A 25,286-nucleotide genomic window follows, 5' to 3' on the forward strand; every position below is an offset into this window, starting at 1 on the left:
GATCGACTTATATATATATATATATATATATATATATATATATATATATATATATATATATATATATATATATATATATATATATATATATATATATATAAGCGATCGATCAACATGTATCAAATATACTTGATCAGTTAATAATTTGAGTTCCATCCTATAGGTGTGACCTCAAGGGATCAACTGATCACCACTGTCAAACGACAGTAATAACGTCAAACTCTAGTCAGCCAATCGTTACCGATAAATGTTGATCAGTTGACTATATAATGTATCATCCCTTATTTATTCTTATTATGAGATTTAAATATGTGATCGCACTAATGTTGAGGACACATACTCCAACAATCTCCCTCTTGTCTGAGACAAGTGTGCGTCACCAATTCTCTTGTCCTATTACATCTCCCACTCAATGCAAGGTGTCCCTGACTGCCCCTAGAGAACCACCAACACCCATGTCCTACGCGACAGCAACAAGCAACGGCAACAACCAACATAATCGACACTAACAACTATCATATACATGACGAGACCAAATAAAACCCAATGACAACACCACACGCCACCACTGACCACCACTGTGGCCTCCTCTGGCCCACGGTAGGCCCAATAGCAGCGTCCCCGTACCCTGGTCAAGGCCAAACCGAGTGCAAGGTGTTCAGCTAAGAAATTCATACACAGTTCCCTTAATAAACCGTCAACATCCTTCAACCCTTCGAAATTCCGGCAACCACCACCCTTGACCACTCCAACACCACCACCTTGGTCAACTCACCACCCATGAGTCAACCCTAGCCCAAGTCAAGTATGGGTCAGACGAAACAGAGGTCAAAACCGTGTAACAATCATGGTTTAACTTCAACAAACACCAATATAAACGCCAGTCAAACCCCCCTTCCATGACAGTCAACGGCGGTGTGACGTGGGTCCGGCTACTCCCTGGTGGTTCACGGTCATGGTGACGGTCTTATTTTGTCAAACGATGGTCTAGTTAACGAGTTATAACAAAGAAAAGGTGTATACATGAGACGGTCTTAGAACATTACCTTGAGACGATAGAAGACGATAAATTCCTTGCTATTCTCCTTCTTATTCTCCCTCTCTCTCTTTTGTGAATTATTTTCAGATTTGATAAATAATAAAGACTATTATTAAGGTTTACCATCTATTTATATTGGTAGATTAAGGTTATAAGGAAACTAATTATTATTATTATTTTTTTTTTGCAGAAATATTAGCTGATCTTGCATTAAGCATAACACTTTGGTGAGTACAGATCCTACATATCTCTACAAGGAAGGCCAGGATGACCACCTTAAACCATATATAAATAGACATACAAATAGCCAACCAAACTACTAAAGCTCATCATGAAACCGTGAATGGACAAACACCGGGTACTGTATCTTTCTGAACAATGACTGAGCAGTATGAGCAGCATTCTGGAAAGTCCTCATATTGCGTTCAACCCAAATGAGGTAGATAACACAGAGAAGGGCACATCTCCTTTGCTACTTCAACAGGCTTCTACCTCTGTTATGGGTTCTAAACCAAGAGAAAATGGCATGGAGCTTGAAGCTATAAGTAATACCAAGCCAATCAGAGATAGCCAACCAAATAGATGCAGAATAATCACACTCAAAGAAAAGATGCTGGGCAGTCTCAGCATGTCTCTCACACAAGGCACACCTACTCACTAGGACCATTCCCCTCCCACAAAGATTATCAAGCGTTGAAAGCTTATTCTCCACAGCAAGGAGACCAATAACAGTGTTCTTAGGATAGTTAAATGTATCCCACGGAGTCTTATACTGGGAATAGGCAGGACCCTTCTCTCTTATTAAATCATAGAATTGTTGCTTATAATCAGGACATTGCAGAAGAGAGTAGGCAACATCCCTATCCCCTGTAGCTTGTATCAAAATGTCTCGAGACCATGAATAAGCGGCAGTTAGCTGGAAGTCCCAGATTGTGACCCCCTTAAGGATATAAGCTTTAACCCACTTAACCCAAATATTTGGAGCATCAGTAACAATTTTTCTCATCCATACCAGCATTTGAGATTTATTCCAACTGAGAACTTCCTTAATGTTAATCCCTCCTTCATTATGTGGCCTACAAAAGCTTACCCAACTTTTAAAAACAAGCCTTCTATCCCCATCTTTAATACCCCATAAAAAATCCTTGCACATTTGGTTAATTCTCTTAGCCACACCCTTAGGTAAAAGAACACTAGCACCCCAAAAATTATGAAGACCAAAAATCACAGAGTTTATGAGAGTAACTTTACCTGCATAGCTCAGCATGTGATTAGCCCAGTAGGAAATTTTGTCCTTAATCTTATCCAGCATAGGTTGAAACATCTTGTGGGTAAGCCTGGAACTGAAAAGAGGGATGCCAAGGTAACGAACTGGTAGGTCCCCCTCAACAAGCCCAGTGGAAGTTAGGATCATGTCTTTTACTGACTTAGAGACCCCTCCAAAATACAAGTTAGACTTCATGGGATTAACTTGTAGTACAGAAATAATAGAAAAAGTCTTCAGGCAGTTTGCAACAGCAAGGACAGAAGGCAAATCTCCCCTAGTGAAGACTAGGAGGTCATCAGCAAAAACAAGGTGTGTTAAATTGACCTGTACGCACTTGGGGTGGTAAGAGAACCCAGGATGAGAAGGTAGCTTTCGAAGCAATCTAGAGAGAACTTCCATACAAAGGACAAATAGGTAAGGAGTGAGGGGGTCCCCTTGCCTAAGCCCTTGTTTACCAGGGAAAAAACCAGTAGAGAATCCATTAATGCTTAAAGAAAAGTGAGAGGAGGTCACACAAGCAAGCACCCATTTGGCAAATTTGGGAGGAAATCCAAACATATTAAGACAGCTCGCTAGGAAGTCCAAATTAACAGAATCAAAAGCCTTCTTGATATCCACTTTAAGGAGGCACCTGGGAGTAATAAGGCTTCTATTATATTTGGAGGCTAACTCATGAGCCAACATGGAGTAGTCAAATAAGTCCCTCCCTTCAATGAAAGCTGCCTGCTCCAGACCCACAATAGTTGAGAGAACAGTCTTCATTCTATTAGCCAATATCTTGCTCACAGTTTTATAGAATACTGTGCAACAAGAGATTGGCCTAAACTCAGTTACAGAACTAGAGGAAGACACCTTAGGGATAAGAGCTATGAGAGTGGAGTTAGCTGCCCTTGGAATATGACCACTCCTAAAAACTTCTTGCACAGCATCCTGGAAATCAGTACCTATTATGTCCCAAATATCCCTGAAAAACCCAGAAGAGTAGCCGTCCACTCCTGGACTTTTGTGCCTATCAATAGAAAACAAAGCAGCTTCAATTTCCTGGCTTATAACAGGTGCTTCCAAATGAGAGACATCAACCAAAGTGTGAGTAGTGAAGAGATTTGGGGAGAGCTTCCCCACTTTCTCAGAGGCCCCAAGCAGAGTCTGATAATAACTAAGGAAAGCAGTGGAAACCTCCTGCTGCCGAGTACACCAATTCCTCTGAGCATCCTTAATAGTACCAATGGTGTTACTAGTTTTCCTAGCTGTAATGCTTGCGTAGAAGAATTTAGCATTAATATCATTCAGGTCAAGATGCTAGATCTTAGCTCGATGGGCAAGAACTTATATCTCAGCAGCTTTCAACTTCACATAAGAGTTAAGCAGCTCCTTCTCTTGAATCAACAGTGAACAATCTAGAGGAGAAAGCTGAAGATCCAGCTGACAGGCAAGGAGCTTAGCTTTGGCTTCAGTCACTCTCCTAGTTATTCCAGAGAATTCACCAATATGCAGAGCTTTGAGATGCCTACGAAGACTTCTTAGTTTGGAAAAGAGAGAATATATCCTGCCTCCATTAGTACCAATATTCCAATTCTGAGAGACCATAGAATGAAAACCGTTGGAGAGAGCCCAACAATTTAAGTATTTGAAGGGTCTAGGAGGAGAACCAGCAGAAGGGATTTTCATAACCATAGGAGCATGGTCTGAAACCCCAGCAGGGAGAAAAACCACAGTAGAAGTAGGTATATTGAGAGACCATTGAGAGTTGACCAACAATCTGTCCAATTTAGCCCATCTAGGAGAGCTAGCTTGCTTATAATGCCAAGTATAATTTCCACCAGTATAAAAATGGTCAGATAAACCACAGATGTCTAAGCAATCCCTAAATTCTTGAATCTCCCTTTCATGAATGACACACCCTAGTTTTTCATCAGAATTAAGAGTAATATTAAAGTCACCTAAACAAATCCATGGGAGAGTTAGTCCCACCAGAAAGAGTTTTTAACATCTCCCACAATTCAATCCTTTTAATTCCCCTATTGAAAGCATAAACAAAAGTAATAAGGACCTTCCTCTGAGTAGCAATATGAAGTAAAGAATAGTGAATGAACTGCTTTCCTTGTTTAAGGACCTCTAGATACACAGTAGCAGGTATCCAGAGAACCCAAATCCTTCCTCCAGGATGAGAAAGGTAATTAGTAATCAAACAAAAATGAGCAAACTTCCTTCTATAAATAGCTTGGAATTTATCAGCTCTGACATGAGTTTCAATAAGAGCACCACAGTCAACATTCTCCTTATGCAAGAAGCCTAAAACCTCCTGCTGTTTTAGGGGGTCATTTATCCCTCTCACATTCTAGGAGGTAATAATCATTAAGGTGATAGAGGGGGAGGAAGACCACCTAGATCTATCTCCACAACTTGTACTTGTAAAAATTCCAAATGCACCCTCCCCTGATCTACATCAAGTTGAACCAGCACAGGTTCCTCTGAGTCAGCCAGGGCAGAATACTTATTTTCCAGACAGGAAATAACTGGGTCAGCCACAAGTCCACCTGATTTCCTTCTAGGCTGAGTTGGAGGACTCACTATTGTTGTAACCAGCACAGGAGAGGTAGGTTTATCACTCTGGGGGGGGGGAGCAACAGGGGCTACTTCCTGTTGTTTGGGTTTATAAGCTTGCTTAACCTTGTTTTTGGCACACCTATCCTTAGTATGCCCAATTTTCTTGCAGGTGTGACAAAAATATGGTAACCATTCATAATCAATTTTCTGAAGGATTGTCCCCCTATAAGGAGTTTGAAGTTTCATCCCTTTAGGCAGTTCTTTGGATAGATCTACCTCAACCAAAATTCTAGCAAAAGCAATTTTGCTTTTAGAAGTGGTAAGCTCATCAGCACAGATAGGCTTTCCAACATAACTTGCAATCTTGCTTAGGGCAGCTTTGGACCAAAAGTAAGGGTCCAGGTTAGGGAAGAGCACCCAAACAGGAGTGAGGAAACAACATCTAGCTCTTCAGCAACAGTAGGAGACCACTGCTTGAAAACCAAAGGATACCCATTCACATTCCACCAAATAATAATAATAATAGTAGTAGTAGTAGTAGTAGTAGTAATAATAATAATAATAATAATAATAATAATAATAATAATAATAATAATAATAATAATAATAATAATAATAATAATAATAATAATAATAATAATAATAATAATTTTTATTATTATTATTATTATTATTATTATTATTATTATTATTATTATTATTATTATTATTATTATTATTATTATTATTGTTATTATTATTACTATTGTTATTACTATTATTACTATTGTTATTACTATTATTATTATTATTACTATTATTATTATTATTATTATTATTATTATTATTATTATATTACTCCTTTCTCAACTTATTATTATTATTATTATTATTATTATTATTATTATTATTATTATTATTATTATTATTATTATTATTATTATTATTTGTTGTTATTATTATTATTACTGTTGTTATTACTATTGTTACTATTGTTATTGTTACTATTGTTATTGTTGTTATTGTTACTATTATTACTATTGTTACTATTGTGACTATTGTTATTACTATTATTACTATTATTACTATTATTATTATTATTATTATTATTATTATTATTATTCCTATTATTACTACTACTACTACTACTACTACTACTATTATTATTGTTATTGTTGTTGTTGTTGTTGTTGTTGTTGTTGTTGTTGTTGTTGTTGTTGTTGTTGTTGTTGTTGTTGTTGTTGTTGTTGTTGTTGTTGTTGTTGTTGTTGTTGTTGTTGTTGTTGTTGTTGTTGTTGTTGTTGTTGTTGTTGTTGTTGTTGTTGTTGTTGTTGTTGTTGTTGTTGTTGTTGTTGTTGTTGTTGTTGTTGTTGTTGTTGTTGTTGTTGTTGTTGTTGTTGTTGTTGTTGTTGTTGTTGTTGTTGTTGTTGTTGTTGTTGTTGTTGTTGTTGTTGTTGTTGTTGTTGTTGTTGTTGTTGTTGTTATTATTATTATTATTATTATTATACAAATACGATTCTTATTATTACTACTATTAAAATCACGGGTACATACGGCCTAAGTCATATTTGCGACCCAATCCAATTCCCGGCTTGCTTTATTATTTTATTATTTAATTACCGTCTTGTATACAATTATTAATTATAACATATTTAATTAATTATTAGAATTACGTAAATTAGTTACATGGATTTCATTAAATTACGGGGTATTACAGTCTTCCCCCCTTAAAATGAACTTCGTCCCGAAGCACCCAAAAATGCTACAAAAGTCTCATGAAACCATCAACACATCTGACTGCCATTTCAACTCATTATCATTGCAACACAATTAACTTACTTAATCATTATCAAATCATATCATACTTATCAAAATGTATCACAAAATAAACTTAAAACACGAAAATGTATCACAAAATTAACTCAAAACATGAGGTGTCACATTCTACCCCCTAAAAATAAACTTCGTCCCAATGTTTCGGAACGACTACTACTTTATTAAAACTACTAACAACGTAAATACTTACATAAATGATAAGACTCTAATCATCTCAACCAATACTAGTTACCCTTCTCCCCATTCCCTTGTACTGTACTAGCTATTCCAAATGTCTTCCCACCATTACTCTGATCACCTCCATTGCCTTGCTTATTGTTGTAGCTCCTCTGGGTACTCCATTGCCCTGCATTTCTATTGCTCCCTACACTCTGTACTGGAGTTTGGTAGTTCCTTTAGTTTTCATTCCCATAACCTCCATTTCCATTGCCACCCCCTTGCAGCCTTGCTTGCCCAAATTTACTCTACAATCTATGATCTTATGTCCCAACTTACCACACCTGAAACAACTACCAACAAAATCTCTACTAACCACCGACTAACCATCACTTTCACGACTCACTCCTCCCATCGGTGCACTATTAGCAAAGTAAGAGTGATATTGGTTAGAATTTTGTTTCTTACTCCCAACATTCTCACTAGAAGACTCATCCTTTCTCTTCTCACTCTTTCCCTTCTTCTCCTCTTTCTCCCTCCTCTCTTCCCTAAACATATCTGCAATCCTCTCTGCGTGTCCAGCTCGCTGATAAACAACATCCATGGTACTTGGCTGACCATCTGCAAGCCTCTTCTTAATACTGGTTGTTAATCCGTTTTTAAATCTGAGTGCCAACATCTCATCACTAAAATTAAAATCAGCTACATATTCTGACAATTCCATAAACTTGTTATAATAAGTCTCTACTGTCATCTCCTCAGTCATCTTGAAAGAATCAAATTCAGCTCTCATTTTACTCCTAATATGTTCTGGTACAAATACAGCTCTCATATTCTCCTTGAAACCCTTCCAAATGATAAAAGGTTACATCACTCTCCCTCCAAGCTTCCCTTATGCCCTCTTTACTACGATTCCACCACAAACCCGCTTTTCCCCTCAAATAGTAAGCAGCTTGATCTACTTGCAACTCCGCAGAATAACCCAACAACTCAAAAAGGTTGTCAAACTCTCTATGCCAATCCCCAAGTAAAGATGGTTCACCTAATCTGTCATATTTCGTCGGGTTGTGTCTTACGATACTAACACTCATCTTTGTTGGATCCTGAACTGACCCCTTAGCCTTCAGTGCCGCAGTCAAAGCCTCATTCATAGATATCAAATGGTCAATATGCTCTTGGGATATGGTAGAGGGTGTAGGTGTAGATCTCTTTGGAGGGATGGTTCTATAAAAGTAAAACAAGACAACATAAGTTTCTACCCGAGGAAAGATGGCTTAACATTTTAAAACAATATGCATCCACATTCAAAACAAGGTGTAGTAAACTGTACCCTATCTTACCCCTACTTTGGTCCCCCTATCGTTATTCCTATCTCTCAACTATTATAGGTTAAGAATCGATAAAGCATTTACAATGAACTTTGGTAAAACTCGCGTTTTCAGAAATCAAAATCAAGCTGTAACTTTCAAAACACACAATTAAATAACCGTTACATTCTACGTGGAGTTTTTATACTTTACAAAATATATAAAGAGTTTTAAAAACATGAGAAAAAGAAACGAATTCAAATATCGAATAAAAAATTTATAAAGATTTTTACAATCCAGTTGGTCCAAACAGAAACTGATCAACAATTTGTCAAAAACTTGGGTCAAATTGTAAAAATCACTATTAAATGTCAAAATATTATCTTGCAACATGGCTTATGAATTTGAAAACATAAATGAATCTTTTAAACATTTCAGTTAGAATTAGTTAAAAATATTAAGTACAAATTAAATGAGAAATTTTAGAAAATCGTTTGTCGAAAACTTAACTGTACAGGAATATTCTGACCACTATCCACTAAATTATTTATTTCTCCCAAACCGTAAAACTTTTATACATGAGACCAACATCATTGGAAATCTAAATCACTGGGTTATCTCTCATAAAATTTCAACCTTAGACGATTAACAGAGATCAAACGGCAACTAAATCAAATAGGGGTAAAATCTGACAAATAAGGTTCAGCTTCTACATTCCTTTTTACTAGATCATAAACCCTTATTAACACCCTCCTATACTTTTAGTAACACAATTTGGTCATCATACTTCACACACGACTAGCATATACTCTAAAGCATTCCTAGCACAAGTTTAATCATTTCATAATATTGTAAATAGCATGGTTTCGGGATTCACATAACCGCATACCGCTAGACATGATACTACTATAATCATCCAATCACATAATCAATACCAATTCGACAATTACTTTCATGCTCATGATCAAAATAATTAAACATCAAATCCTTATTTCATCCATCTCACTCTCCTTAAAATCAAGGTTACGTCCCGTAACCTCGGTCATCAACGAAAACAATACACATCCAAGGCAACAATGACTCCTAAGAAAATAAACAATATTCATTTTAAATTTCCCTACTCTTCAACATCTCTCAAGGTAACCGGTTCAAAACTGAAAGGGCCGGGGTTCGGAGTGAGAGTACCTTCTCATCCTAAGCTAAAAGGGCTCCTAACAGTCTCTACTCGGGTTCATTTTATTAGACACGTCCTAAATTCATTATTATATTCATTGGTTAGGCCTGAGGATCGTTTTTCTCTGATACCACTTTGTAACACCCCCATTTATCTAAGAGCCTTTAGCAAGACATTCCTAGATAAATAGGACTGTTACCATCTCGGTTGCCCGAGGTAAATGATACAAACTAAACAACCCAAAGTACTTTAGTAAACTTTAAATCAAATCAATGGCTTTATTACATTAGTCCAACTGCATAATGAATAATTAAAAACCTGTGGCGGAATTAAATAAATAAGTCTAATAAATAAAGTGAGACTATCTAATTAAATGATCTAGATGCCTAAGCCATTGTCCAATCCTCACGCACCCATGCTCCCAGCTTATCAGTTTCAAGTACCTGTCAAATATGCTCCCCAGTTACGGTTCATCATAGGTGTTCACGAATACACTGTCAACCACGAGGTTGACCAGGATAAAATACATCATAATAATAATAAAGCAACAGTTTAATCTCGCTATTGTTCACATGTCATATCTCAACATCAACTGGCCAAAATACAGGGATATTATAATCAATATACAAAGTTTTTATTACAAAATGTCTCTTTAAATAAAATATATAAAACGAACTAAAATTTATAAAGTATTTAAATAAAATCTTGTCTTGAAATAAAATTATTTTGAACTGCAGCGGAAGCAACCTGAAAAAGAAACTATTAGGCAGAAAGGAACTACCCCCATGATGAGTAGCCCAGAAGGGAGAAAACACGTCAGTCGGGGAGCTGAGTAATAGATAATACCTCAATAGAAGCAGCTTAATTTTAGTCATGGCCTGGAAACAGAGACATGTAAAAATAAAAATAAACACAGAATAATGAAAACACACCCCGATAACTAGTCTCAAACTCAAACTTACTCCATACTATTCATTTAATACAATACTCATATCTCACCTCCATAACTAAACAGATATGAACTCACTACTCGTCTTAAATATTACTCCGTCTCATAATATAATACTCCAACTAACCAATATCATATTTTCATCGTCGTCCCTAAGCCAAGTACAAGGGGTGAGTGAACTGGTGGTAAGACCGCGAAACAATATTTCCATCTCAATATCAATTCCAATCTCATAACATATAACTTAATAACCTTGGTCACTCTGGACTGTAAACATAACTCGACACATAGGCTCCACTTACCAAAGAGAGAGGAAACGACAACTCGAATATCGTCAAAGGTTCAAAGAACCGTGCTCAATACTTAGAGTATATATCTCTAAGCTACTCACCCACTTACCAAAGAGAGAGGAAATGACAACTCGAATAATTTACCAGATCTATCTATCGCCATGAGTAAACTAATTCAAGACGCTAAATCCATTCATGTTCAATACTAATGAACATTATTCCTTTCCAAAGTTTATGAGCATTATTATCATCACAAATTCTCATTTGTGACGGGCATATCCGTCGCAAGCTTGTGACGGGCATATCCGTCGCAAGCTTACGACGGGTCAAGTATTACCCATGTGAGGTAGATAAGACAAAAGCAGAATGCCGAGGGAGTAGCAATTTGTTTTGTCTTATCTACCCACATGGGTATTACTTGACCCGTCACAAGCTTGTGACGGATATGTCCGTCACAAGAGAGACTTGCTGTATTATCATTATGCCCCTGCTCCAACAAACGAATCTCATTGACAAGTTAATGATTTACACCTCGTAAACAATTTCACCAATAATGCCATTTAAATAAAATGGACCACCTGCTCAATAGTCTACAACCACAAGCCTTACTCAAACAATCTCACGAACCCGCGTCACAAATGAGAAAAACTATATGGCTATTATGCCACTGTTATTAACCCGTCTCACAAACGATGAATTATATAATGAAAATAATATAATTACCACTTGTATATAATAACACCTTAAAGTTCAAAACTTTCATTACACATCTTAACAAACAAAACAATTATCATATAAACAAACAACCTCGAACAATAGTAATAATATTAGGATCAGTAGAATCGTGTTACCTCAAGATTTCCTAGACTGCCCGGAATAACAACCCATTAATATACGATAGTGAAAAGAGCAGATGATGGTCCACCATAAGTGTGCTCGGGTAAGGCTTGACAGTAAGAAAGGATATGAATACGATAAGGCTATGAATTGGACAGAGGTAAATAGTCACTTTGGTGCCGCTAAAGATGTTACAAGCAATGAATTCATGATAATGATTAGGTAAATAAGAGATCAGCCGTAAAGAGTACGAATGGTAAAAGAGGAAGTGAAAGCAAGGGTTTTATTCTCAAGTCCTTGTATAAGTGATCATGGGAAGATGGGTTTTATTTCACTAGCAATATGACACAATTATGGCCCAGACCAAAATCAATGTTAACACTTACGGCTAAAAATAGAACTAGTTTTACTATAAGATTTAAAACTAAATTATCAAACAAAGCTTCTTTTACCGAGATTAAAATTATAAATAAATTTACTAAAATTCGAGATATTACAATCTTCCCCTCTTAAAAGGAACTTCGTCCCCGAACTTCGATTTTAAAAATAAAAATAAATTGAAAATTTGAGTAGTATTACAGTTATGCACCATAAATCTAACTCGGTAAATGGATGTTTAATTTCCGTCTTGCATGCAAATCAACACTAAATCCAACTCGACATCAATTACTTGATATTTGGATAAACAACCGACATAACAAATTTCACATGTTAGGTCTAAACTTGTGGATGCGCATTCATGCATTTACCCGTTTTATCAGTTTCTGCATTTAACCAACCAAGATCGATCAGTAGAGGCCTCTACCGTGGGCGGGATTAGGTGTCTGATTAAAGGGTTTCCCAATACGTACCCTCACCTCTTACTCAGAAACTTTGCATAGTGGACGACCTTATCCAAGGCGAACGAGAATAATTCTAGGGATAGGATGCTAAAGAGGGATGATTCCTTATCTTTAGTACCTATGTCAATCACCGCTTTTTGCCTTGATTGACCTAGCTATAAAGTGGATTTGACCGATTTCCAGGAATCCCATAATTTCTTGGTGGCGACTCCAAACATTTATGCATCGTTTCGAGACCCTTACCGAGACGAAACCAACCGATCTAAAACGTTCCGGTCAAAAGCATTTATTACGCCGCCGAGAGTGGCTTTCCGACCGCCGCGTGTCCACATGTTGGCTTGATGTGCGAGTGGCCCATGTCCACAAATACCCTAAACACAAATGAATGTAGTAATAGAGGTCGAACACAAGGAGACGGGAGTTGCTAAACAAGTTGTCATGAAGTGAAATCTATCAAGGTCGGTTATCGATTGAATGTTTGTTTTGGTAATGAAAGAAATCAATAATAAAGAAAGAGCCTAGGGAAGTCGGGTCACACATGCAAATATGTAATTGGTTATGTCAAACTAGAAATGCTTTAAATTACGATATTCGTTTAGGTTTAAAAACAACCACCTCTCGGCCTTATTGTCAACCATAGAACAGGTTCTAGCGAGCTCTCTCTATGACTAGACCGGTCTACTAAAACATGCTTAGTCCGATTCAATTGCGTGCCTCTGGACTTATAGAGAGAATTAACAAATTTAATCTAAGATAGTGGCAAAAAATCAAAGACTAACAATTCAGTACAAGCATGTGATAGAAACTATTAATCGATATTATAGCATCCGAATTCAACAATTACAACAAACTATTTATGCATGGCTCCGTTATTCCTTAGACAAATGAACTACTCTTGCATAATGAAAACTAAACTAATGACAAATGATGTAGTAAATATGAACATACTAACTAGTAATGGAAATGACAAATGAATACCAAAAGTAAAACTAGAAATAAGATTACCTTGACAATGGAAATAGAACTTGGAAATGAAGAACGAGATAACAAATGGAAAGCTTGAATTATAAAGAATAAATGCTTAAAGGAAATTGTTTATAACATAATGGAAATGCTTAAAGGAAATCTAAACTATACTAAGAACATGAAATAAAGTGTATGAAAAACATGTAAAAGTGGTGTATGAGTTGTGTCAAAGTGTCACCAAATGGTCGGATTCAACACCCCTTATATAGGACCAACGGGTGAAATGTAAACGAGTCAAAGAGAGGTGACCCCGATCGGGGACACCCCACCCTGATTGGGGATGTCTGGTTTTTGGTTTTTGTCTTAATTTAATCTTTAGTTTGCATGAGGAATCCAAAGCTTCGTCTTAATGCTCCTTAATTCCTCCGTCTAAATGCATAATTTGGAATCCAAAACTTGCAAGTCCACTTGATCATTTGGACCTTATTTGGGCCTCATTTTCATTTCTTTACTTGTGCATCAACCCAAGTTAGTTTCGTGCTCGAATTTTCCGAATCTTCCCAAAATGCCCTTCTATGGTCAAGTCTCGTTTCTTTTAGCCTCGTGAACTTTAGTGCTTGTTAATTTGATAGGAAAAAGCTACCGAGTGCTTCATTTCTGACAAAATGCAATAAATACATGCAAAAACACCTAGAACACGGAATTAGCTCACAAATACACTTATAGAAGTGCAATAATCAAATAAAACCGAGCTAAAATAGGGGGTTAAACTATATATAAAATGGACCTATCAAGAATGCAGTGATGTGCTACAATCTCGCTCTCTACCTAAGCTTAAGGATCCAGGGAGTTTTTCTATTCCTTGTAATATTGGCCCTTTAGCTATTGATAATGCCCTATGCGATTTAGGGGCAAGTGTTAATGTTATGCCTTATAAAATATTCAAACAACTTAACATGACTAAGCTTATATGTACTAATATGACCCTGTAAATGGCTGATAGATCTGTTAAGTTCCCTATGTGTGTCTTAGAAGATGTGCTAGTTAGAGTCGGGAAATTCTTTATTCCTGTTGACTTTGTAGTAATAGATATGGTTGAGGATTCCCGATTTCCTATTATTTTAGGACGACCATTCCTACACACAGCTGGGGCGTTAATAGATGTTAAGAACGGGAGTCTTACCTTGAGTGTTAGGGATGACATTATCACCTTTAAGCTTGACAAAGCATCGCGACATCCTGAGTTAGAAGCTACTTGTAATGTGATTGACATTGTTGATCCTACTTTTGATAAATGCTTTGCTTTATGTTTGGACAGGGATCCGCCTAACGCTTCGGTTATTGCGTCAAGGCCATGGAGTAAGGAAGTGGATGAGATAGAACAGTTGATCTATGGAAATGAACCTCATCCTAAGACGGTTTATAGCCTTGATGGAGGGTGATGATTTGGAAGCTGAGCTTGATGCCCTGGAGGCTGAGATATTTAAAGAAGAACTCATCCATGAGGTACATGAAGATGTGACTGCTCCTTTTGTAGGTGAGGTAGTACATTCTTTTCCCATAGATGCCAAGGTGGAAGGTAGTGAACAATCATGTCTACCTTGTATTCTATATTTTGAGTTTGATGAGCCCAAACACTATTTAGCGTTAATTTTCTTTGCTTTTATTGTACATTGGTGCTACTTATGCCTTTGTGTAGCACATGCGTAGATTTTTGATCTACTCTTGAGGGCGCTTAGTTGCCTTGATTATGCCATTATGGAGTGTTGATTGACTACAAAACTGTCTGTCTTATAGACACTCAATCGAGTGTTGGCTGACTCGATCGAGTAGTCTAGGTTTTTGGTCTGAAACGGAGTTGATAGTGTTGGAGTTGCGCAGTAGTTGATCCCTATTTTCTCCCATTGTTGCAGTTGGTTTGGGGGAGCTCCTATGCTCTCACTTGGTACTCTCTTTCCTAGTATTTTCTGTTATTGTATTATCTTTTAGGTTTCTTGTCTTTCCCTTTCCTTTTATTAAATGTGTCCTTTAGGTTGCTGATGATTTGTTATGTGTGATTGCTATACTGTAGGAGTCACATTGAGGATATTGTGACATTTGGGTTTGGGGGAGGGTCTTTACATTCCTGTTGTGTGCTTTATATTATGTTGTGTGCATTTAAAACAAAAATCCATAAAAATTAAAAATTTTCAAACTCCAAAAACATGTTTTTTCTTTGTTTTAGGTCGAGTCTTGGTGAATCGAATATCAATGATGATAATTTGCATTATTTTTACATTTGACCCAATTTAGTTATCCATGAAAACAAAGCTCATAATTCAAGTCTTTACCGTGTTTGAGATACCTTATGTTGATTAAATTTGGCAAAATTATGTTGGTAAACTACTTAAATTCAGAGGTCTATAGAGCTTCCTAGGCCAGGAACATGAATAAACTGGTCTCATTGTCAATTAGGCTTAAGTGTGGTTCTCCTTGTGGAATATGTAATATCAAACTGCATAAGTGTAACATTAGTTTCTTAACTTTTACGCGTTCATATGATTAAGTACATGAGGAAATGTGGTTCTTAATGTTAAAATAAGACTTACATTACCTTTTGTTTAGTCTGTTTGAACCCTTGTAGCCGTTTCATATCCTACTTCTAATAGCTACAATCCAGAATTTGCTACCTTATCGGAACAGTCGTAGTTGCTTGTTTATCATGTTTATTTTGTTACTATGGTTGGGATTAAGACTATTATTGTCAATTGTGGGTGTAGTATAATTTATTAGTAATTGTGTTGTATTCCTTAAGTTGAAAAGAGAAAGAGAAAAGTATGAAGCAAAAGAAAAACAAAAACAAAAATAAAAATGAAAAAAAAAGAAGAAGAAGAATTCGAAAAAGAAAAAAAAAAGAAGAAGAAAAGAGAAATAAGATGCTTCATTTGTTTGTATTAAGGGAACAAAAAGGATGGTACTAGAGTCTAATGCATTGTTGGAGAGTAGTTCTTTTGTCTCTGATATATTGTCAAAGTTAAGATGATTTCTCTAGTAGGTGTTAATTTATGCTTAATGTTGTAGAGTTAGTTTTGGTTAACAAGTTTAGCTGCGACTACCGTCTTAGCCTCACATACCCATACGTGCCTCGGCACAATCCATTTCTATACCTTCACCCATTAACCACCTTTATTGTCCTTGATACATGTGCTTTTATCTATGTTGTGGATGCGTATTAGGTTGGAGAAATTTCTACCACATTAGATTGCATGCATGTTTCATAAGTTGAGTGAGTGTTCTATTTCTTTCTATCTTCACATATAACTTACCCTTACATATATAAGAGTGTATGAGTGAATCCGCGAGAATCCGACTAATTTGTCTGGAAAGATTAAAAGGTATTTGGCTATTGTCTATTTTACGGTATCATGTTACATCTTGGGACTTGATCTGCGTTTTTTATTACCCGTGCCTTTGAATTTATTTTATTGGCATAATTTTGGTCGCTACATTGTTACACATGTGGATAGCTTGAGATTTGTATGTGCATAAACATTAACTCTAAGTTATTTATTCACCATTTGTATGATTGCCTTGTGTATTGTGTGTTTGCTTTGCTTATGGACAAGCAAAGAGATGGTTTGGGGCAGTTTGATGAGTCATATTTATATACATTTATATGCCTCCCCTTAGTTACTTTTGAGAAAGTTTTCTGCTATAATATGTTAATTATATGTCGTTTATATTAGAAATGTCGATACTCCCGCATTTTGGTGTTTTAATGTAGATTGGATGCATTCGTAGAGCAAATGACGATTATGGAGCACTGCGGAGTCGGCAAGATGGAGCACAAAAGGATTAGCACAAAGATCGAGAAGAAAACACGAAGAAAGGACACAAAGAAAGGCTAAAGACTGAGAATACTCAATCGAGTGTCTGAAGACTAGATCGAGTCGCGATGGTTAAATACTCGATCAGGTGTTGCTATACTTGATCGAGTGCTTCTTTATTTCCTGCTTTCCACGAAACTTTCTTAAGTTGGTTTATTTGTAAAATAAATAGGAAGTTTGTAGATTATTATTAGGTTACGCCTTATTTACATCCAAAACTTTTAGAAAACTCTTAGATTAGTTTAGCTATTGTTATTTTCCGGATCTACGCTCTTAATTTACGGTAACTATTAATCTTTCCTCATTAATTATTAATTCAAGTTCTAGTTTCGTCATTGCTTTGTTATTCATCTTTTGCAGGCTTTCAATTATGTTTCCCATCTATCTTATTGTTGTTATTGTTATTAGTATGAGTAGCTAATTTATTCATCTAGGTTGAAAGGGGATCTAGGTTGTTAGAAGAGGATTTAATTAATGAATTAATAAATTAACTTGTTTTTTTGTTGTTATTCAATAGTTGTCTTAAATCTAGTTAATTAATTACTGGCCATGATTAATTAATTAGTCTTGCATATTAGGATTATTGCCGACCGGATTAAGACTAATACAGGCTACGACAATTGAATAGACTAGCTTAATTGTAGCGACCGCATGTTAAGTTTAGATCTAAAGGGTATATAGTACCGACCGGACATATGACCTTAAACAACATAATTGCTCTGTTACTTAGTTAAATCTTACCCCTGAATAACTAACCTAGTGAACCCGATCCCTAGACACTTTTATTATATTTGAATTCGGCTTTATTTACCTTGAAATTAGTTTTAGAAATCAACCAACCTTCAAGAAAATTGTTACTTTAAGACAGACTAAAGAATTAGCAAACTAGATTATTACCGCGTCCATGTGGATACGATACCCTACTTATCACTGGCTATTAGTTAGTACTAAGTTAGGTTTACTTTGATTAAGGTTATACGACTTTACCCTTGTCAGGGAGATTAATTAAGTTGTCGTTTATTGATTGCTCGACTCGATGTATGATTGAAAGTGTCCTTGAAAAAAGGATTTAGAACGATTGATTATGTTAATTAATTGGAGTTATTGGTCAAGTGGGTCGGTCTATGCAATGTGACTGGTACTCAGAATGATCTGAGCTTACGTGGTCATAAGAGCAAGCACGTAGGCGTCGAAAAGTAAGAGCGGGGTCTTAGAATGCAGAGGGACAAGAGAAGGACGGACATTCGCGTGAAAAATATGTGAGGCGGAGGCCTCTATTTAAACTAATCACGAGGAGGAATTTAGGAAAAAGTCGGATTAAGAAAGAAATCCGGAAAGATTCTAGAAACTGGGAAAAAAGCAGCCCAGGAAGAGGCGCATCAGGAACTGCGACCTATCCAAGAGGCGCAGCTCCTGCTGCATTTTGTCTCGGGTAGTTTCCTCCTCAGCAAGAAAGATTTTGGCGGTTTAAATTAAGAATTAGGGAAGATGTATAATTCCTTATTCCGTACAGAAAATATTTTCGATATTTAAATCATAAAAAATAAATATTTAGGAATAAAACTTCAGAATATTCTAGAACATTCCGACTCGGCTTAAGACGGTTTTAGAAAAATGGAACGGTTTTTGGCCCGGACTCCAAATGTACTCTAATTACTGTCAAAACGACCGTATCGGCGCGTAGATGACGAGCATAAGGTTGACTTGACGGTTTGAGCTATCACTTGTCGAAGAACTTAGGAAATGTCAAAAATCGCTCTGCGTGATAAACATGCGGCCCAACCATCACTGGGTGGTTGGCGGAAGGTGTATAAACGAGGTATCTACATAGCCCCCTGTAACACCCCCATACTCCAAGTGCCTTACCAGGACCACTTAGGTATGAAGACATTACCATCTCGGTCGCCCGAGGTATGATAATCAAACAGACAAAACAGAAACAACGTTTATTATAAATAGTTTAATGAATAAATACAATCCTCAAAACCAAACCAAAGTACGATACAATATTCTCAAATGACTGTTCTAACTGAAATGTAAATAAGCTAAGGCTACAGCGGAAGACTCCTATCATCATGTCGTGGCATCCCAGTTATCCCAGTACTCATCTCAATACCTGCTCAATATCTGCTCACCATCCCCGAATGGATCACCGCAGGTTTACAAAACAACACCGGGTCGATACTAATCACACAATCAATATAGATAACAATAATAAGACAAACAGACAGCTGAACTGTCACACACACACACAACACCACCAACACCCATCATCTCAATACTGACTGTCCACTGGACCAGCCCTGCCAGTGGGGGACCGCAGCCGTTCCCACCTAAGCCCCGCTCATCATACGAGCGATAACCCTGTCCATTAATGTGCACATCCCCTTCCGTGGCGGGTTCCACGAAGGGCGAAACTAGGGCGTGAAGTCACTCCCGCAAGTGACCCCACTCAGCCGAGAACGCATCTCGAGAACCATCAACAGCAATCACAACCACAAACACAATACAATCATCATATCAAACAACTAACTACAGCACATCACCAATATCCCATTATGGGACTAATACTGAGTAGGAAATCCTACCTGGAAAGCACAACAAGCAGACGGTATCTACAGCTGTATCAAAACGCCTCTTCTACGAATCCTCCTCCTAACACATATCACATAAAGACTACACATCACATACCACTCATAAAACCCCCAATCCCTAAACTAGGGTTTAACCAAACTTAACGAAACATTATAAAAATTATGTTAAAAGCTTACCCTCGACGCAAGGAACTCAACGATACGAATTACGACAAGAACTGACCGTCTGAACTCCGGGAATTGCTAAGAATGCGATTAGGAAGATGAAGTGGTTGCTTTCTCTCTTAAACAGGGTTTTAGGTTTTGCAAAAGTGATTTAAAACAATGACGGCTATGTTTAAATACCTTAATCGCATAATTAACAAAACCCGAGAAAAACCCCCGTAAAACCGGACACTCGATCGAGTACCCAAGGTACTCGATCGAGTACCCCCTTACTCGATCGAGTACCCCAGCTACTCGATCGAGTACCCAACAGGTCAGAAACTATTTTATTTCGCAACTTGCCCTTACTCGACAGAGTAAGGGCTACTCGATAGAGTACCCCAAGACTTATAAATACGGAGTATTACAGTCTTCCCTCCGTAAAAGGAACTTCGTCCCCGAAGTTCAAACCACTACTAAACAAAGGTACTCCCCTAACATTCCCGACTCAGCAACCAAACATAAAACATGATGCTAACCCAACTTATCCCGACAAACGTCCCGACATAACATATAAAAGGTGTATAAAACTCTTAAAAACTCTCGCGATCATCTCCTACCCCACTAAAAGAAACAAGGTTACGTCCCCGTAACCATACATACCTGATCAAAAAGGAAAGGGTAACGCTCTTTCATAGCTTCCTCTGCCTCCCATGTAGCTTCCTCAGTCTCGTGGTTAGACCAAAGGATCTTAAGCAAAACTGTCTCACCACTCCTGGTCTTTCTAACCTTTCGGTCTAGAATCTGCTTAGGCACCTCAAGGTATGATAAAGACTCATCTAGCTCTAAGCTCTCTGCCTCCAACACATGTGACGGGTCACTCACATACTTCCGCAGCTGCGACACATGAAACACATTATGCACTCTCTCTAACTAACAATTTGGTAAAGCCAGACGATAAGCAACTTCCCCAACTCGCTCTAAGATCTCATAAGGCCCTATAAACTTCTGACTTAGCTTGCCTTTCTTCCCAAACCTCATAACTCCACGCATCGGAGACACTTTCAGAAGAACCTTGTCCCCAACTTGAAACTCTATGTCCCGACGATGTAGGTCTGCATAACTCTTTTGTCGATCCTGGGCTGCTCTCATCCGTTCCCTGATCATCTTAATCTGTTCCACCATCTCATGCACCATCTCTGGTCCTAAAACCACTGCCTCAGCACTATCGTCCCAACAGATTGGACTCCAACATCTCCTCCCATACAAAGCCTCAAACGGTGCCATACCAACACTGGTGTGATAGCTGTTGTTGTAAGAAAACTCTATCAAGTCCAACCTCTGCTCCCAGCTACCACCAAAATCCATCACACAAGCTCGCAACATATCCTCAAGAGTCTTGATTGCTCCTCGTCGCCCATCGTCGCAGGATGAAATGTTGTACTCATCTTCAAAGTGTTCCCAACGATTCTGCAACTCTTTCCAAAACATCGATATAAACCTCGCATCTCTGTCAGACACTATGTCCTTAGGGACTCCATGTAACTTAAGCACGTTCTTTCGATAGGCCATAGCCAATTGTGCCTTAGTCCATGTATCTTTCATTGGAACAAAGTGAGCTGACTTGGTCAGACGATCTACTATCACCCAAATCATGTTGTTACCTTGTTGACTCTTAGGCAAACCCACAATGAAATCCATGGAAATGGATTCCCACTTCCACTCAGGCACCTCTAAAGACTGAATCTTACCTTGTGGTCTTCTCTGTTCCCCTTTAACTCTTTGGCATGTCAAACAACGGGACACAAACTCAGCTGTCTCTTTCTTCATCCCAGGCCACCAAAACGTTTTCTTCAAATCCTTGTATAACTTGTCTCCACCTGGATGAACTGAATATGGTGTGCAATGCGCCTCTGTCATGATCGTCTTTTTCAACTCCTCATCATTAGGGACACACCACCTACCATCAAACCTCAAACTACCATCTGTATGAATAGAAAACCGGGACACTGTCCCTTTCTCTACTCCAGCTCTCCACTCAACTATCTTAGGATCCAAAGTCTGCTTATCCCGAATGTCATCATAAAACTCTAGATGTACTGTCATATCACCCATGGCATCTCCTTTCTGCATCATATGTATCCCACGCTCGCTATCTCATCCCTCAGCCTCATCAAAGATAGAGCTGTACACAAGGAATGTACACTCTTCCTACTCAAAGCATCAGCAACAACATTGGCCTTCCCTTCATGGTAGATGATTTCCATGTCGTAGTCGCCAATCAACTCCATCCACCTCCTCTGTCTCATGTTCAACTCCTTCTGCGTGAAGATGTACTTAAGACTCTTGTGATCAGAAAATACCTTAAAGATTGCTCCATAAAGGTAATGTCTCCAAATCTTGAGAGCAAACACCACTGCACCCAACTCCAGATCATGAGTAGGGTAGTTCTCCTCATAAGGCTTCAACTGCCTAGAAGCATAGGCAATCACTTTACCATTCTGCATCAACACACATCCCAACCCATTCTTCGAGGCATCTGTATAAACCTCAAAATTCTCGCTCCCTTCAGGTAATGCGAGGACAGAGCGTGGTCAAACGCTCCTTTAATGTTTGGAACACCGTCTCACAACTCTCATCCCAACGAAACCTGTTCTCTTTCCTCATCAACGCTGTCATCGGTCTAGCTATCTTGGAGAAATCTTTCACGAACCGTCTGTAGTATCCAGCTAAACCCAAGAAACTCCTAACCTCAGCAACATTCTTTGGTGCTTCCCACTTTGTCATCGCCTCAATCTTCGCCGGATCCCACTACCCCATCTTTAGAGATTACATGCCCTTAAAAGCAACTTTCTCTAACCAGAACTCACACTTGGACAGCTTAGCATACAACTCATGATCCCTCAAAGTCTGCAACACGATCCTCAGATGCTCCTCATGCTCCTCCTTAGTCTTAGAGTAGACTAAGATGTCATCGATAAACACCACCACAAACTGGTCCAAGAAGTCTCGAAGATTCTATTCATCAAATCCATAAACACGCCGGCGCGTTAGACAACCCAAACGGCATCACCACATACTCATAATGGCCATACCTTGACGTGAAAGCTGTCTTCGGTATGTCCACCTCTCTAATCTTCACCTGATGGTACCCCGACCTCAAATCAATCTTAGAAAAGACTGTTGCACCACTCAACTGATCAAACAGGTCATCTATCCTTGGCAAAGGATACTTGTTCTTTATCGTCACACGGTTCGGCTCCACCGTAATCTATGCACTGACCTCAAGCTCCCATCTTTCTTCTTCACGAACAGTAATCGGTGCTCCCCAAGGCGATACACTTGGTCTAATGTATCCCTTCTCTATCAAATCATCCAACTGCTTCCTAAGTTCCTCCATCTCCTTAGGACCCATACGGTACGGTGCCTTAGAGATTGGCCCCGTCCCTGGCTTCAACTCAACGGTGAAGTCTATCTCCCTCTTTGGTGGCAACCCCGGAATCTCCTCCGGAAAAACATCTGCAAACTCCCCCACCACTGGTATCTCCTCCACTGCCGGGCTCTCTATCCGGTCATCTCTCACATGGCACAAAATCAGAGGACATCCCTTCCTCAGATACGACTTCAAGGTGACAGCTGCAATCAACTTAACTCTGGGTTTGACTAGAAACCCACGGTAAGACACACTAACACCCTTTGGACCTCTTAAGGACACTTTCTTTTGATGATAGTCTATCTTAGCTTTATACTTTCCTAACCAATCCATCCCAACTATCATCTCAAAACCATTAAAAGGAAACTCTAGCAAGTCTACAGGGAAATCGACTTGCCCAACTATCAAAGATACATCTCTAAACAACCTCCCACACGATACAGACTCACCCGAAGGTATGAAAACTTGCTCACTAACAGACTCATATACTCTCAAACCCAACTGTTTTACATGACTCAAGACACAAACGACCGAGAAGCCCCGAATCAAACAAAACAAACGTAGGAATACCATTAACAAGGAATGTACCGGTGATAACATGCGCATCTTCCTCAGCTGCTTTCTTCTCCATCATGAATAACTTGCCACTGGTCTTCTGTCCACCTCCCTGGACAGTACTGGCTGATGCGGTCGGCTTAGCACCCGACCCTTGATTGTTGTTGTTGTTCGTCGGTGTCTTCTGATAAGAATTACCGCCGTTGCGGTTGCCTCCACTCTGGTAACTCTGACTTCCCGGTTTGGCCATGATCCGGCCCGGTCCGTTGCTCGCGAAGCTCTGCGCAGTCTCGAAAGATCCGGTGCACTCGTGCACTCATGTCTCTTGTGGCCTACGCCACCACAACCAAAGCAGTCACTCCCCAGCTATTGCTCACACTCCCACGACCTCGCCCAAAGGAAGTCCCAAAGACTAAACCGGACCCAGAAGAAAATCCTTTAGATCGATTGTAGTTGCCTTTCTTGTAATTAGATTGGCCACCACCCTCGCTCTCAGACTTCCTCTTCTCACCACCGGACCTCTCCTGAGCCATCTCCACTAACCTCTCGGCTCTCTCCCAGCCCTCTCATAAGCTTCCTTAACATCGGTAAGGATTCCCACGGATAACTTATCCATAATTTTGGTAGTCAACCCTCTCTCAAACCTCAATGACAGGTTCTCCTCACTCAAACCCATATCCTCAAAGATACCGGAATTCTCATTGAACTGTCGTAGTACTCTACTACCGACATCTCGCCGGTCATCTTAAACTTATCAAACTCTTCCCTCAACTTACTCCTCACATGCTCCGACACGAACTCCTTCCTCACCCCCTACGAAACTCCCCCAAGGTATAGCGGGTAAGCCTTGGTTGGTGTATATCTCCTTAGCACTCACCTTCACTGAATCCCACCACTTGCCTGCTGCCTCCCTCAGATAGATGCAGCCTGTTCCACTCTCATCTCATCAGGACAATGAACCAAGTCTAAGATGTTCTCCATCTCTCTCAGCCAACTATCAAGAAGATTAGGCTCCCCAACTCCCTTGTATTCTTTCGGGTTAAACCTCGCAATATAGAGGCTGATTTTAGAATGATAAACCTCCTTCTCCTTACTCTTATCCTTGTCCTCATTCACTCTCTTCAGGGTCTCAGTAAGAGCATCCTGGTGCTCTAACATCTTAACGATGTCATCCGTGGTCATAAGCTCAGCTCTCGCATACAAAGCAGTTCTCTTGGGCGGCATCTTGAAGCTATATAAGAAAGGGTAAACATAAACACACGTACTAAACCTCAAAACACGAAAACACGATGCCCAGAACCCACTCGATCGAGTTCCCAAACATACTCGATCGAGTAACGGGCTACTCGATCGAGTGCCCCACGTACTCGATCGAGTACCCAAACTCCAGAACCAAACAGACCTTCTGATCTCTTACCTACTCGATCGAGTATCTAGGCTACTCGATCGAGTGACCCCCTACTCGATCGAGTACCCCTAGTTACTCGATCGAGTACCCCAAAACT

General features: G+C 38.8%; 2 protein-coding genes across 2 annotated transcripts; one reads left to right on the plus strand and one right to left on the minus strand.

The window, feature by feature from the left end:
- Positions 1-1,511: 1,511 nt before the first annotated feature.
- Positions 1,512-10,707, minus strand: LOC141649145 (uncharacterized). The gene is made up of 7 exons (XM_074457841.1): positions 10,654-10,707; positions 10,152-10,183; positions 7,212-7,489; positions 6,901-7,044; positions 4,691-5,230; positions 3,655-4,246; positions 1,512-3,561 (listed from the first exon to the last, which is right to left on the minus strand). Exons 1-7 carry the CDS (start codon positions 10,705-10,707, stop codon positions 1,512-1,514), a joined length of 3,690 nt encoding a protein of 1,229 aa, XP_074313942.1.
- Positions 10,708-14,181: 3,474 nt separating this feature from the next.
- LOC141649146 (uncharacterized) lies at positions 14,182-14,631 on the plus strand. Its single transcript, XM_074457842.1, has one exon. It carries the CDS (start codon positions 14,182-14,184, stop codon positions 14,629-14,631), a length of 450 nt encoding a protein of 149 aa, XP_074313943.1.
- The last annotated feature ends 10,655 nt before the right edge of the window (positions 14,632-25,286 follow it).

The sequence above is a fragment of the Silene latifolia genome, chromosome 3, assembly GCF_048544455.1.
Source record: "Silene latifolia isolate original U9 population chromosome 3, ASM4854445v1, whole genome shotgun sequence".
Lineage (NCBI taxonomy): Eukaryota > Viridiplantae > Streptophyta > Magnoliopsida > Caryophyllales > Caryophyllaceae > Silene > Silene latifolia.